Consider the following 17,264-nt stretch of genomic DNA (forward strand, 5'->3'; position numbering starts at 1 on the left):
GCCGCGCTGTGCTCGGCTGCGTTGCGTGCGGCCCCCGGGAGCGGCCGCCGCTGGCCGCCCGCGCCCTGCCGGCGTGCGGGTCCTGCCGCTTTCTTTCCTTTCTTAAAGCTGCCTTTTTCTTTTTCTTTTTTTTAAGCAGAAATCACAACCGAAACGCGCTTCGTTTTTACAGAAGTGGTCTGCAATCCCGGAGTGTTAAATAAGCATTAAATAAGTTAGCTCTTGATTTCCGTGAGTAAGGAGCATTCAGGGCTTCTGCTCATTTCAGCTGAAAACGCTGGTGACCTCTTTTAACCGCGAGGCACGGTTTGCCTGTAATGGAGTGTCTGGGATAAACAGACACTTGTGAAAATATTGGCCTGTATCAGCTGTGCCAGGTTGCTCAATAATTCTATGACAGAGCAAAAGAAAAAAGTTTTTCTCTTCCCTAGTTCATTGTTCTATGAATAAAATACTTTTCTCATTTTTCTCTTTTTTTCTCTCACTTTCTGTTTGTTACAGAGGGTGTATTAGATTGCCTCAATGATCCAAGACTATAGCTGCATATTTTGGCTCTGTAATAGTAATATTTTACTTGGGGATGGAATGATCTTCAAGAATCTATTTATGTGACAACATGCAATATGTAATTCTTTGATTTTTAACTTTTAATTTCATTTTATTTATTAGGATTCTTCTCTACAACAGTTAGAATATGCTTCGAAGATGAAGAGCAAGACTGTTCGGTTTATGAATTTAAGAAACACGGGAACTCTGAACAACAAAAGGTAAATTTTATTGAGATATTCATACAGCAATATTGGCCGTGCATTTTAAAATAAATCATTGCTAGACACAGTAGGCCATAAAACTAATATGATGTAAATGTTGGTATGATGGTGTAGAGAAGTACAGGTTTGTGGGAAAATATTTTGGATGAATTTGGGAAATCACTTAGGAAATAATTCATGTAGCTAAACGTAGATGTCTAAGCAGCAGCATTTTACATGCCTCAAGGTGCATGAAATTTCTGTCTTGGACTGTCATGACATGACACATTATCTGTAGGAGACTTCTCCCCTTTTGATGCAGCAGCTGGAGGGCCAAGGAAGTATTGTGCAGCTGTCTAAAATGGCTCTTATCATTAAGTACCTGAATTGCATCCTACATCCTAACCCGAAGGTCTTCAATCCTTCACACCCCTAGGTGTTTCTGTGGTGGCCCTCATAAAAGTGGTGTGGAGCATATTTCTGTACAGGCATACCTCAGAGATATTGCAGGTTTGGTTCCAGACCACCACAATAAAGCGAATATTGCAATAAAACAAGTCACACAAATTTTTTGGTTTTCCAGTGCATATAAAAGTTATGTTTACACTATACTGTAGTCTGTTAAGTGTGCAATAGCATTATGTCTTAAAAAAAAAAAAATACATACCTTAAATAAAAAAAATACTTTATTGCTAAAAATTGCTAACCATCTTCTGAACCTTCAGTGAGTCATCATCTTTTTGCTGATGGAGTGTCTTGCCTCGATGTTGATGGCTGCTGACTGATCAGGGTGGTGGTTGCTGAAGGTTGGGGTGGCTGTGGCAATTTCTTAAAATAAGACAGCAGTGAAATTTGCCACATCAACTGACTCTTCCTTTCACGAAGGATTTCTTTGTAGCATGCGATGCTGTTTGATAGCATCTTACCCACAAGAGAACTTCTGTCCAAATTGGAGTCAGTCCTCTCAAACCCTGCTGCTGCTTTATCAACTAAGTTCATGTAATTCTAAATCCTTTGTTGTCATTTCAACAATGTTCACAGCATCTTCACCAGAAGTAGATTCCATCTCAAGAAACCACTTTCTTTGCTCATCCATAAGAAGCAACGCCTCATCCATTCAAGTTTTATCATGAGATTGCAGCAAGTCAGTCGCCTCTTCAGGCTCCACTTCTAATTCTAGTTCTCTTGCTATTTCCACCACATCTGCAGTTACTTCCTCCACGGAAGTCTTGAATCCCTCGAAGTCATCAATGAGGGCTGGAGTCAACTTCTTCCAGACTCCTGTGAATGTTGATATTTGGACCTCCTCCCATGAATCACGAATGTTCTTAATGGCATCTAGAATGATGAATCCTTTCCAGAAGGTTTTCAGTTGACTTTGCCCGGATCCATCAGAGGAATCACTATCTATGGCAGCTATAGCCTTAGGAAATGTATTTCTTAAATAATAAGACTTGAAAGTCGAAATTACTCCTTGACCTGTGGGCTGCAGAACGGATGTTGTGTTAGGAGACATGAAAACAACATGAATCTCGTTGTACATCTCCATCAGAGCTCTTGGGTGACCAGGTGCATTGTCAGTGAGCAGTAATATTTTGAGAGGAATCTTTTTTTCTGAGCAGTAGGTCTCAACAGTGGGCTCAAAATATTCAGTAAACCATGTTGTAAAGAGATGTGCTGTCATCCAGGCTTTGTTTTTCCATTTATAGAGCACAGGCAGAGTAGATTTAGCAGAATTCTGAAGGGCYCTAGGATTTTCGGAATGGTAAATGAGCATCGGCTTCAACTTACAGTCACCAGCTGCATTAGCCCCTAACGAGAGAGGCAGCCTGCCCTTTGAAGCTTTGAAGCCAGGCATSGACTTCTCCTCTCTAGCTATGAAAGTCCTAGGTGTCATCTTCCAATATAAGGCTGTTTTCGTCTACACTGAAAACCTGTTGTTTAGAGTAGCCACCTTCATCAATTCTCTTGGCTAGATCTTCTGGATAGCTTGCTGCAGCTTCTACATCAGCACTTGCTGCTTCACCTTGCACTTTTATGGTATGGAGACGGCTTCTTTCCTGAAACCTCATGAACCAACCTCTGCTAGCTTCCAACTTTTCTTCTGCAGCTTCCTCACCTCTCTCAGCCTTCACAGAGTTGAAGAGAGTTAGGGCCTTGCTCTGGATGAGGCTTTGGCTTAAGGGAATGTTGTGGCTGGTTGGATCTTCTATCCAGACCGCTAAAACTTTTTCCCTATCAGCCAGAAGGCTGTTTTGCTTTCTTATCATTTGTGTGTTCACTGCAGTAGCACTTTTTGAATTTCCTTCCAGAACTTTTCCTTTGCATTCACAGCTTGGCTACCTGTCTGGCGCAAGAGGCCTCGCTTTCGGCCTGTCTCGGCTTTCGCCATGCCTTCCTCACTAAGCTTCATCATTTCTAGCTTTTGATTTAAAGTGAGAGCTGTGCGACCCTTCCTTTCACTTGAACACTTAGAGGCCATTGTCGGGTTATCAATTGCCCTAATTTCGATATTGCYGTGTCTCAGGGAACAGGGAGGCCCGAGGAGAGGGAGAGAGATGGGGGAACAGCCAGTTGATATAGAGCAGTCATCACACACACAACATTTATCAGTTAAGTTCACCGCCTTATATGGGCATGCTTCATGGCGCCCCAAAACAGTTCCAATAGCAACATCAAAGGTCACTGATCACAGATCACCATAACGGATATAATAATAATGAAAAAGTTTGAAATATTGTGAGAATTACCAAAATGTGACACAGAGACACGAAGTGAGCACGTGCTGTTGGAAAAATGGCACCGATAGACTTGCTCGACACAGGGTTGCCACAAACTTTCAGTTTGTAAAAAACACAATATCTGAGAAGCGCAGTAAAGCAAAACTCAATAAAACGAGGTAATTCCCTAGTAGGAAACTTTCTACATCATCAGCTGAAAGATACTACATCATTGTAGTTCATAGTAACTGCAGTCATGTTGTGTTGCCATATCTGTTAGCAAAAATTGAAATGATTTCACTGAATTATGTGTTGCTAGAGACACCCACCTACATACACACTGTTAAAACTTGATGCTGACACGGATGCAAAAAATAACGTGATTTAAGGACATCTGATTAAAGAAACTGCTCTAGACTTTGTTCCCACTGCCTTTTTCTACTTTGTTAAAGGGGGTAACAGAAGCGATTTCACAGCTGTTTTAAGCCCTACATAATGGCCACTAGGGTGCTCTGAGACTTTTGAAGAAGGTAATTGTAGAAGTGTTAGTTCATAAGCACATTGTGAATAATGTGTAATTGCTGGACTGCATTGGGGATTCCAGCTGAGAAGTCAAATGCTGTATGTAGATAGGGCACTTGATACAGATATTGATGTTTCTAAACCTCCGCCTTTAGCTACAGTTGTTTTCTTATAGTCAGATGACATACCCTCTGTACAGGAAATGTTTATATGTATTCACAGAGTTTCAAAACTAAGCAATTCTTGTACAAAGTCCTTCTATGAAAATGCTTAATTTTGAACCTGCTCTGTTGTCCTAGTACTCAGCAGTCTGTATATCTAAGGAAAGAAGTACACATTCTTCAGTTAGTGATCTCTACTACCAAAATTTCAAAATTCCACCACCGTTTATGAGATGCTTTGTTACCTACATTATCTTAAGAGAAATAACTTTTCATGTGATCCTCTCTGTTTCCTCCAAGATCACAGTCTTGTTATGTTTTTATTACAGAGGAAATGCTGCCTTACAAAAGAAAAAGCTTTTCTTTCTAATTATGGGATTGTATGTCATTTGCAGCTGTTTAGATGAGACCACTTATGAAAAACTGGCTGAAGAAACACTGGACTCCTTAGCAGATTTCTTTGAGGATCTCACAGATAAGCCTTTTACCCCGGAAGACTATGATGTTTCTTTAGGGGTATGTTTTTAAGTTTCTGTTATTACCACTATAATTATTGTAGATCTTACCTTTGAAAGAGAATTTTAAACTAGTCACCTTAGTGCCCACACTTAAAATATAGTGAGTTTTTACTACTTTAATGATAAAATATGCTAAGGAAAAAATGATTCTTACATCTTGTTTTACTGAGCGTAGCAGCTATTTTGGTAAAAAGTGGCACTTGCTGTTATATGGTTTGAAAATTAAAATGTGTAGTGTATAGACAAGGACATAGTATAAAGTAATAAAGCAGCGCAAGAAGAGGCAGACAGTGGTTTCTGATTTCACAGTGGTCCCTAAAACTTCCTAATCTCGCTTTGATCGCTGACATCAGCTGTCAGTTCCCTCAAGAAAAATGCAAGGACAGGCCTACATAACATGTCACGTGTAGGTTAGATGCAATTGGTAGAGCACTTTTTGATTGTCCTGAGTACTGAGAGGCAGCATTTATCTTGACCAGGCAGAGTATGTGTTTGTCCTGGCTTCACTGATGGTTCAGCCTGTGGTGGAGAGGAGCAGTAGAGCATGTAATGTTTGGATGAGGGGTTGCAAAAATGAGAAGAGAACATGCGTGGGGTGAAGACTATTGTCACAGGGGACAATGGGAAGCCCGATAATTGGAGCATTTAACAGACTTCCTACTCATTTTCTTTTACAGGACTGTCAGACCCATATTACAAATGACAATTCTATTTATTTAAGGAATTTATTAGCTTTATATAAAATTCCTGAATTTGGTCATATGCCACAACCCTCTGCATGACTTGGAGGAGGGTGCAGACTCTCCCTCCATTGCAGTCTGCAACACAGTATTTTTGTAAACTACATAAATGCTACTTACTGTTCATGGCTTACCATTAGGAGATTACTTGTTTCTAGCCCTGTCAGATGTGGATTTATGCCCTGGGACATGCAGCAGAGGGTCTGGGTTGCACTGTGCAAAAAAATCCTGTAGTTTTCAGACTTGCTCATGTGTAACTTCACATGATAGCATTCATTCTTTATTTCACATGACTAGAATAGAAGACAACATCTTGTTGGCTGAACCCTGTTGTTCCACTTAGCAAATATTATTAGTTGCTTTAATTACATATAGAATTAATGTTATAGCTAATTACTTAGCTGGTGAACAGCAATGAATTGTTTAACCATTACCATTTAGTATCTGTTAGCATTTCAGTGTCTGTTAGGCTAGTTTAAAGACCTTAAGACAAAAGTTATCAAAAAGATAAGCTTTTCCTCTTTTAATATTTTTACACACTTTATTACATAAAGGTCTTAAGTCATATCATAATTTTATCTCTGGTAAATTTACAATGGATAGTGTTTGATATTTGCTCACTGTGAGGCTTTGAGAAATTACTTTTGCACCCATCAGTACTCCTGTGTTGCATAGGCTGTAGGATTACCTGAAAATATATTGTAGTTTCTGTGAAGAGTAAAAGCTTAAATGGTGCCRATTTTACCAAAGTTAATTCCAAACAAAAAAAGCTACTGTTACAGCAAGCCACAAGGTGGCGAACTTGATAAAGGTTGGCCACTGCTGTGAATTCTTATGAATTCTATTTCTTTGTGCTGTTTATATCTTAATGTACAGGTTGAAAAAATCTCATGTGACGAATATTCTTGTTACTAGGAACTAACAAGCATTCATAAAGTAGTACAAAACACTTGCAGTGATATTCCTCAAAATATGGTTAAAATGTCTTACATTTTAAGTTCTTAAAACTTCCAGCTGTGTTTTTTGATATTTCAAAAGTATTGAAAAGCGTGTGGGTAACCCTGCATTAGAAGTTAACCTTTATTTAATTTGAAATGATAGAGCAACAACACTCTCCAATGGCTGACATATATATAAGCAATAGTTTAACTTTTTCCTTAACTCTTTTGAAACCTATTTACTTATAGTGTTTATTTAATGTTTAATTTAACATTAATCATATTGAATTGTTACATATGGCTCTAATTAGCACATAAAAGAATACTGACACCATTATGCAGCTATTCAGGGTCAATGATCCCACCATGCTCTTATTCTGCTGTATCTCCGCAGGTCAGAGACTGCTGAGATACAGTAAAGATTGAATTCATGGCAATCAGAGAAGTAGTTTGATTTTGCCCTTGTCTAGACTAAACCAATATCTAATTAATACAACCAGCAGAACAATTTGATGGCAATATCAATCAAGGATGCCTTTTATTTTTCCATTTTATTGCTAACAGCTATAAATCCATTATCAAGCACAGCAACAGCATTAAGAGTGGAGTAAAGAATCAAACCTTGAGAGTATTACTTCACCGCTGATGCTTCTTGAGATATGTCAGAAAACAATAACATTGGATTTCTTCATAGGGGAACAAAGGTCTAAGCTACTGCCTGTGCTACCAAGGAAGATTGCAGGCAGTAGGTAGTCATAAATGCAAATATCTTTTTCCCACAGTTAGGTGTTTATATATAGAAAATTGCCCTAGAAATAATTGCAGCTCTAACAATAATATCTTCTGACTAAGGGTATGGATTCAAAAATGTGCTGTGTCATGCTGTAGGGTGTGATGTATTCGCGAAACTGTAGATTAAATGTGACTAACCTATTACCTGACTCATCAAATTACATTCTGTAGAGATACCCTTTTTAACTTACGTATTTCAGATCATCTGCAGGCTAACTCAAATCCAAGTAGTGTCATTCTTTTACTCTTCAAATTAGGATAGAAACAATCTTGTCAGAGTTATAGCTGCTCTTCCAAATACRCTTCTGAAAATGCCGTAAACATATTAATCATGGGTGGCTAAGAAATGTGAGTGAGAAAGAGAAAATAAATATTCACTAGGATAATGGTCTAAAGTTGACAAAACTAAAACAAAGCAGAGCTCAAGGAGTTTAGATGAGAAACATTCTTGAGGAATAATTCAGCATCTGCGAACTTCATCAGAATTACTGGACAAAGAGTTTTGTTTATTCACTTGGAAACAGTTACAGTTACTTAAAGAGAAGTTAGGTGAAACTGCACGGCTCAGGAATTCAGTAATGACACACACAGCTTCTTGACTTTGAACCGCACCGGTTCTGCATTGTTCATGAACAGAAAGGTTTGTTACTGGTAACGATGTTGTAGTCTTTGCAAAATGAACTAGCAGTCCTTTCAAGATGACAGGTCAAAGCTGAAGAGTATTGTTTAAGTAGTGGTGCTGTGAATAGGGCAAACACACTAAGTCATACCCTGACCAGAAGGGTTTAAAGTCTAGATCAGACTCAAAGATAGGCAGGTTGTCACAGGTGTTAATGGAAGTTTTTGATGTCTGATGATAATTCTTCCAAGCTATTATTGTTTGGAAAATTGTTAAGAATATGATGCAGGGGTGTAAGTTTCTGTTTGCCTATAGTAGATGATGTAATTCTTGTCAAGTAACAGGATACAAACTTTACTTAATTTCTCATCTGTTTGTTTCCTTTGTGATTTAAGAGTGGAGTTCTAACAGTTAAATTAGGTGGAGACATGGGAACATATGTAATCAATAAGCAAACACCAAACCGGCAGATTTGGCTCTCCTCACCCACTAGGTAAGTTATGTGTCATATGTAATGCCTGAAGACTGGGTTGAAATGTGTTTCCTCTTTTTCTTAGCCTGCCATGGACTATGTATATCCTTTTCAAAAATAACCCTTTTGCTCATTATATATTCAAAACATGATCTATTCTAACTGTGTGATAAGGGTTTATTATGGAGGTTTGTGACACAGTGCAGTGTACTGATATACCCTAATTAAACCAGAAAATGTGTAATACAGAATTTTCACATCCTGTTCCAAGCCAAAACCACTATACAGGGGAGTATAGCCTATTCATAGGAAAAATAAACAGTCATAATTAAAGAACAAAACAAAACTTCTGTTAGAGAGATGATGATGTTACGATCTAAACCACTCTTTGTATTTAAACAGGGTGGCTCCTTCCCCTTTAAGCCTGTGGGATTTCCTGCTGTATATGTTTATGTGCTCTCTCTGAGGGTTGTTTTTGTCGAGCTCCTGTGCTTTACGGGAGCCTGGGCTAGCCATTCCTTCTACCTCCTCTAATACTGTGGTTTGATCCATTCCAGGTTTTCTGGTTGGTTTCAGCTGGGAGGGCAGCCAGATGTGTGGGAAAGTGGTGTAGCTGCCTCCCCCCAAATTTTTGTTCTCTTCCACTGTCCCGGGGAAAGAACAGAGGGAGTCCATCAGTGCTACTGGTAAAGGAACCAGCTAGCTGGAAACTATAAGCGCTCACAGTAACTATGCAGGCATACCTCTTGAAGGTTGCTCAGAAAGCACATATTAATTGCTAAACCAGGAATGTTTTTGCAGTAGTAGGATTTCAAAGTAGGATTCATGTGGAAAAATTAAGCTCAATAGAATTTAAGATTCTAAGATAAACAATTTGAGGAAATTACAATTATAGGAAATAAAATTTGCCTGAAGAAAATTTGAACTCTGTCTTGGTATACTTTTGTACTGGCACAGCATATTAGGTAAGCCATTTTTGACTACTGTCAACTCCTTTCCCCTCCCAGAATCTTTTTTCTTATTAAATAATTTATTTAACAGGAATCTGACTTGACAAGGCAGTGGCCTAGTAAATAAATACACCTTTTTACTTATGTTTAGACAGATGCAGGCTGCATATTATAATTCATTTACTCCATCTTTTTTGCATCAAGTATAATTCAAGAACCTTTATTCTGCTTAAGTAGACTATAAAGTTTTTGTTTCATTGGCACAAAGTTTTCATCTATTTCTGGAAACCCAAAAGTCAGAGAGTTTATATATGCTTGGAGCCAACCCTAGCTCAGAATACTGGATTTGTGGAAAATGTCAGCTGTTTTCATTTTTTGATTGCTCCTGCAGTTGAGAAAAATGCACAATTAAATAAATAAACTGAACTTTCTCTGATGAGGTTTTTCAATGTCTGTGATGAGATATGATTCACCAACAAACATCCATTTTTGTGCTTCCTTAACTGGTAATATGGTAAACATTGGTGTTTCCTGGAAGGAAATGCTACATGTTCACTTATTTCCTAATTTCTGAAAATGCTGCAACTTCAGCAAATACTGTATGGTCCAGGGTGACATGTTCCTTATATGCCATGTTTTAAAAAGTGAAAGAAACAAACATTGCTGCCAGTGTTTGGGGTTGGGGAAGAGTTGAATATTATATCTGGGAAAGTTGTATGGTAAATGTAGAATTTTTGAGTCTTTATGAACATAGCCTGAGGAAGACAATCGCTTCAGATGGGAGAAACAGAAATTCTCATGAATCCTTTTAACCTTCAGTTTGCTCCACTTTGTTGCATACACTCAGATGAAATTAAGCCTGTGTTTGTAAAACTTTATTTAAGTTGACAAATAAAAAAAAAAGTTGTGTAACCTACCATTAATGTGGTTGCATTAATTTTTTGTAGCTCCTTTAACTAAAAAGGCATTTTAAACATTACACAATGTCTCTAATAATACCTTCATGTGCTATTTTATTTCTTCTCTTTTATTGTTTAAAAAGATATTCAGACTTTCCATGAGAAATATGTTTATATTTAACCTTTGCAGGCATTTATTACAGTCCAAAAGATCCTTGCTGACATGATAAATTTAAATGAGAAAATCATATTTGTACACCATTTTGACGATTCAGAGAACTAAGTTATTTGTTAATCATATCACTGATATTTTAGTAAATAATGTTCAAAAACAGTTCACATGACTTATCAGTGCGTTTTTTTTCTCTGTATGTATTGAKTAAATGGTCTGTCTTAGCCTCACTTTCTTTAATAGTTTCAGCCCATTCTGTCATTTTCTAGGAGTAGGACAGTGTAAACATGTTTTTTGCTGCAAGAACAGAGTAAGAAATGCATAATAAAGTAACTGGAGACATAATCTCGATTCAAGTTCACATACAGCAAATGTTACCGGTTCACATACAGCAAATGAGATTTCAGTGGAAGCTGACAGTCGTTTTGATTTACCTTTGTATTTGTGACTGCTGGTAGTTTGGTTAGTGGTCTGAAAGTTACTCCTTTGAATATTGTGAATAATTCAGAATATTCAAGGTTCAGCTGGTGTTTTTGCTGTTTGTGGTCGAGGGGATGGTCTGTCCCCTAGCAGGTGATAATTGGCTCGTCCAAGCTCGAAGGCATTTTCTCCTGGGAGTGCAAGCAAGAAGAATGGGTCACCTGTACCCCCCTGCTGTGCCCAGCACTTCAATCCTTTCTCTTTTCTCAGCTTCTCCAGCCAATGTTAACAGCAATGAGTGCCTTTCTATCATTGCTCCTGTTTTACAAGCGGAGAATTAGGTGGAAAGGAAGGTCTGGAGTGGAATCCAGTTTGTTTGAGTTTCTTCCTTGGTACGTAACTGTAGGCTGGAAGGATCAGGTTCACCTGCTGGCAATTATGTGACCGCACAGAGAACATTAGGCTTTTAAAGACAAATCTCCCACTTGGGAATATCTTTGCTTTCAGTTAGCAAATTCTTTTATTGCATTGCAAAGGAAAGTGAGAACGTTGGTCTGTGTTCTGCTCTGTTTAGCRTATCTGCATGTAATACTACTGTAACAATTAATAAACAGCATTGATTCAGCCTTTTACAAATATTCTTTTTAATAATTGCATGTAACAGAGTTATGTGGGAAGAAGAGGGCAGGGGAAGAAACTGGGGAACTCGGTGCAGAAAAGAAGGAAGGGAAGGAGTTCATGCCTGCCAGGAATGACTGATACGTCTGGTCACCTTTCGGATACCTCTGTAGGATGGCTCAGCAGTTCCTGGCAGGCCTGGCCGTTTCTGTTTCACTTCCCCACACTGCCCACCCGTCTTTCTCCATGCAGTCTGTTTCCTTTTCCTGGGTGCTCTCCAGGTTGCATTATACTTACTGCTCCCAGCAGCCCCCCAGCRATAATCTGTACTTAAATTTTGTGTGTTTTGTTTTCTAGTGGGCCCAAGCGCTATGACTGGACTGGACGGAACTGGGTGTATTCTCATGACAGAGTATCTCTTCATGAGCTGCTATCAAAAGAATTCTCAACAGCTTTAAAAACTAAACTAGATTTGTCCTGCTTAATATACTCTGGGAAAGAAGATACTTGATGATTTTCTACCTCATGGAAATTAAAAGACTTTAACCAGGAGCCCTTCTGAGGTTTCCGAAGTACCTGAGCTCAATTCTGTTGTTGTTTTTCTTTACATCACTATGTTGTGTAACAACATGAAAATAATATATTTTTCTTTAGTGCTCAGTGTTTGGGTTTCTGTGTCAGTGCTTGAATTTGTACCCATGTAGTACAGATGGTTGGGGTGTCCATTTCTAACACTGCATTTCTTACTCTTAGCTAAGAAGTAGGTCATGAATTCCTGTTGTCCGTTGCCATGTTTGGATGTAGGGGCTGGACTGTCTGGTGACTTCTGACTGGTGCACAGTTGACAGACTTCTTGTGGTGGGGCCTTCACCCAAAAGAAGAAGTGCCAGTGGATTGCATGGGCATGAGCTGTGGTACTGTAAATGGGCTGCATTAAAACTTGAGGCTAGTGAAGGGAGCGTGGTGCAGTCRAGGGTGAATAAGGCATCACAGACTAACTGAACACATGATAAAGGAAATGAGTGTGGCAGGTAGAATTTTTTCATATTGCTAATGGATTTAGTAAGAGTTTTTCCTCTCCGTATTGCAGAATTCAGTCTCTTCTCCGTTTTCCTAGTTTCTTTTAAGTTTTTTTTTGAGCTAAATTTTAAGCTGCATGCACATCTGTAGTTGTAAGCAGTACCTGTAGCTGAAAAAGCTGGTTGGTCATGTTTAAACTGTGCAGCAATAACTTTACAAACATTCTGTTCTGTTATGTGAATTTCTCCTTCTGTTCCCTTTTGTTCTTTGAAGAGTAAAAATACATAATTTACTGACTGCTTTTTAGTTAAGCAAAAATTTGCATTAATTTTTGTACTGCTGCATTTCATAAGTAACTGAGCATAGACTTTTTTTTCCACCATAATACAAGGCTTCCATTAGTACCATGCTGATGCAGAAACATTTGCCTTTTTGCCTCTTAGAATTGAAGAAGTTGAATCTGTTCCAGACTGTTGAGAAATAGGAATGAAATAAATTATATACTGCAGCTCTTAAACAAAAAAAAAAAAAAAAAAAGCTTTTTAAAAAGATTTTGAAATGCAAGAAGGTTGCTATAACACTTGGCACCATTGTAGTATCACCAATAATTGGTTTTAATTGCCTGTTAAATGGGAGCACAAAGTTATTCACTGATTCTTGAAGAAATGGTTAAATCATATTCTTTTAAATTTTATCACTGTATGAAAAAATGTCCAGTGCAGACTTTTTTTTTTCTGGTTCTTGATTTCTCTGATTCTTGTGTGTAGCTTGGCATGATTTTCTGGTTAGCTAGAATTATTACAGGTTCAATAATTTGTCATAGAGAAACAATAGCTACATAGTATCATTGCCCAGTACTTGCATTTAAAGTACAAATCTTGTTACCAGCTATTTCCCACCATTAAATAGAGCAAAAGTAATGTTTTGTTGGAGCTGGTTCATGGTTAATTGTGCACACAGTGTTTGCATGTTTTTCAGTGAAAATAAAAAGGATGACAATTATCTGAAAGTTCATTTCTACTAGATGAGGTGACTATAATGACTGGTATGAGTAAAAGAGACTAAAAGATGCCTTTATACAAAGCAAAACTAAAATCAGAACACTTTTTTTTTTTTTTAAACCTTTGGAACAGTAAAACTAATTTGCAGTATATGAAAAACAGTAATAATTCAGCTCAATCGCTCAGTAATTCAAAAAGCTAGATTTACTTAGACACATCTTTATAGACACTAATGAACTGATATTTGAAGCAAGGGTACTTCCTCCTGATTCTTCCTTTGTTTAGTCACATATAACTTGTGTAATTAGCTGACTGACTTTTCAAAAATTACTTTCTTATGTGATTTGCATGCAACTTACATTCATTGACATACATTAGTCGCATACTTGGGGGTTTATCCACGATTTCCTTTCATCTTGAACAACTGTTTACACTGCAATAAAGTTGTATGCAGAATTTGGAATTCATTATATAAAAGTGATATTTCAGTCTATGATGATAAAGGAAAAACACTGCAGCCATGCATATTGTGTTGATTTCTTTTGCTTTCTTAAAATATTTATTGCAAGGAATTTGTTCAAAATTTGGCTACTCAACATGGATTTTGTATGAGCACTTAGACTTTCACTTTTGAAATGCTTTCCCCTTCGACAACAATGTTACTGCTATTTATGCAAACAGTTTCCTGGTTTTAGGTTGCTGAGTAAAAAATGGATTAAATTTAGCTGGTGAAGATGAATGGCATCAGTGAGGTAGAACTAGGGGATTTCGTCTCAAGGCACAATGTGAATCTTAGGCCAGGAAATAGGCTTTGTCTAATGCTTGTGTCAAACTGTAAGTATGGGCAAAGACTCCACCAGTCTTCATACATGTACAGTGGAGGCACAAAAGGAGCTCTGATCCTATTGTAAGATTTTGCATATTGCCCCAGGACAAGCCAGTCTTCCACGCCGTTTTATACTTCTGTGTCTTTGTATTCACAGATCGCTCCATAGTTAGGCGCTTGACATCATGACAGTAATTTCTTGCTTTGCTTCTCTCAAAAGAAATAGCTGAAAGAAAATTCTTTGATATTTGCTACAAATAGTAACAAGGAGAACTGTTACATTTCTGGCAGCATTTATTCCTGCAAAACAAATTGTTCCATCTTCAGTCAAGGGAAGCACACAGAATACCTTTAAAGACAAGTATTGACATTTGTAGCTACACTGGATATTCAAAAGAGGGACCCAGTGGAGAAAGTGGAGTTTTTAAAGGTATACTAGAGTTTTCTTCACCTGTAGCTAATCCATCTTTCTGCAGATGATGGTTGTGTTTGTCTGCTGCTGTCCTGCAGTCTGAAAGTCTTGCCACTTCTTCCCGAGCTGAAGTCCCGTGTTCCCTGCRTGCCAGTGAGTTCTTCTCATCGTTTTCATTGATCCATGTAGTTGAATTAAGTTCACAACTGCTCTCAGCCCGCACTTGTCACAAACTACTACTTTTGTTTCACGGGAGCTGTGTGCCTAAATGCTTGTCCGGTGCTCGTTGTTCATTTTCATTTCCAATTGCGGCAATTCTCAAGGAATTTTACCTCTTCGCTGCAAGATCATGGAATCATCCCAACTTGTTTCCTCATAAAGCCCGAAGTCTTTTAGCTGCTTCAATAAGTAGGATAAAGACCTGTCCCGAAGAGGTGGTAGCTGAATAAGGGAAGGGGAGTTTGGAGGGAGGTTTGTTTGATTACTCGACTCGGGTTTGCCTTTTGGCTTATAGTTAGCGGTTTAACATGGTGATTGTGTTAACTTGGTTCTGGAATGTGTGGGAGTCTTGCAGCAGTGAGTCCTTGGAAGGAAGGCAGAGGCTTGCCAAAATATCTGGAAGAACATTCAAAATGAAAGAGGAAGCATGGGAGGGGCAGAAGAAAAGGCTATCAGGAAACGATTAACAGTGCCCGACGGCTGATGTTGTTGGCAGGGCAATGAAAAGAGACTAAGGGCAAGCTGCATCATGCCCCGGCACCTTAGGGAATGATATTTTAAATTTACTGCACACCATTATTTAGAATTGTAACCGATCACATGGATGTTCCAGTCTGAGTTGCTGTTTTTTTTTTTTTTAATTCCTGTTTAAAGATACAAAAAAGCTGTTCAGAATGATACTCCCCTTTATCCCAAACTCTCTTTTATGTAAATTGCACGGTTGGCAGTCGTGGAACAAAGAGAAGATTCATGGTCTCCGCAGAAGAAGATAACCCGTGGAGACTCCTTCCCTGGGGAAAGAATACACAGAGCTGTGAGCAAGTGGGAGAATTTTTTAACTGTAATTAATTACAAACTTTTTTTTGGAGTTCATGTTAAAGGGTGACAAAATTTAGAAAGGATAACAATAGATATTTAAAACAAGCCACTTCGTGCTGTTGCTGCCTTCTCCAGTTCGCTGAATTGCTGCTTTCTCCAATTTGCTGAATTTAGTCGTGGTAATTATGCTATGTGATCAGTATTACAATGAGTAATTTTGTAAGCATTGTTAGTTTCCAGATCTAGGCTCTTTTATTATTCATCAATGTTCTCTACTATTCTACTAAAAAAAAAGAAAAAAGAAAAAAAAGAAATACCTTAAATTTGTCAACAATATTACTCCTCTTTAGAGTATTTTAGAACCATTAACTAAGCATCATAATGCAACTATTACGAAAATATTTTCCTTTTTTCTGTAGTGAGAGAAATAATACATGAAGTTTTAAACATTCATTAAGGAAACAGAGATCCAGCACTGTGTAAAGCAAAAAAAAGTGACACATACCTGGAAGTAAGACTAAATTTCCACTCCTCATGCCTTGAGTCACTCTGCCTGAATGCTGTAATATCGTATTACTTATTGATCATAGATCCTATCTATAGCTGAGACCTTTTTTTTTTTTTTTTTTTTTGCTCTTTGGGGCTTTCAGTCTGTAACTCACTTAAAGACTAGTGTGTGCACATGCATGTTAATTATTAACTAGAGCTACAAGCAGGCCTTTTCAAAATAATGTTTGAATGCGTTCTGGTATTTGCTGTCAATAAAATAGGCTCTTTCTGCTTGCTTTTCCTCCTTCCAAAGTCCAGCGCCTTCACGAAGAGCACTGTTTGCCTTCTTTATCTTAATTTCTGTGTGAAGTAATTACACTAACATACCATTCACCTATCAGGGAAGAAAACTGTCTGAATTAAGAATGCTTTGGGAACCTAACATCTTTAGCAACTGCTGAAAAAATAATCTGCCCTTTCTCACTAAATTATAATTAGTAGTTAATAATTAACTATAGTTAGTAACAAATTATTAGAAAACTTCTGAGTCTGRAAGTGACTTTGTTTCACAGATCTGATAATGTGGGAGTTTCATGGTTTACTTTCAGAGAGGCTCGCACTAGTTTTAACTGCAAAAGCAAGGAGATAAGGAATTCTTTGTGACTTTAGTGCTTTACAATGGGCAGGAAATAAGACTCCCAAGAATCCTGTCAGGGCTGTTTGGCCTTGCCTTTCTCATTTCAGCCGGAGGACACCGGCGGTCCCGGAAAGCTGATATCTGTGGAATTCCAGTCTGAAGGATAGTTCAGTTTCGGTAAGTCCAGGTTTYGGGACAGTCTCGGTAAGACTCGCAGGGTGCGTATTTTGGCCTGAAAACTGCTAATCCGGGATGTTTCAGCTGCGAGCGGTGATGTGAGCGCCCCGAGCGGAGCGCCGCCAGTGAAACTGCGGGAAGGCAGCCACAGAGCCACGTAAATAAGACACACATTCAGGGGCGCGCACCGCGCGTTTTAAAAGCTTTTTCGGAAAGCACGAGAAATTATGCCGAGTTACTAACACGAAGTAGGTGGGGACAGGGCCGGGGGCGGCGGCGCGCTGACTCAGCGGGCGCGGAGCCGCGCAGCCCGCGTGCCCGGGCCGGACCGGTATTTCCTGCTCCCCGCCCGCAGCCGCGGGTGTGAGTGTGCG

The 17,264-nt window shown here is 38.6% G+C and overlaps 1 protein-coding gene across 1 annotated transcript; it reads left to right on the forward strand.

Moving 5' to 3' along the window:
- Nucleotides 1-4: 4 nt before the first annotated feature.
- FXN (frataxin) lies at nt 5-11,952 on the forward strand (the record flags this gene model as incomplete). The annotated part of the gene is made up of 5 exons (XM_026073510.1): nt 5-79; nt 670-767; nt 4,548-4,668; nt 8,155-8,252; nt 11,648-11,952. Coding segments are annotated over 5 exons (546 nt in total), but the record flags the coding sequence as incomplete, so codon positions are not given.
- Nucleotides 11,953-17,264: the final 5,312 nt, after the last annotated feature.

The sequence above is a fragment of the Apteryx rowi genome, unplaced genomic scaffold, assembly GCF_003343035.1.
Source record: "Apteryx rowi isolate R43461 unplaced genomic scaffold, aptRow1 scaffold_37, whole genome shotgun sequence".
NCBI lineage: Eukaryota > Metazoa > Chordata > Aves > Apterygiformes > Apterygidae > Apteryx > Apteryx rowi.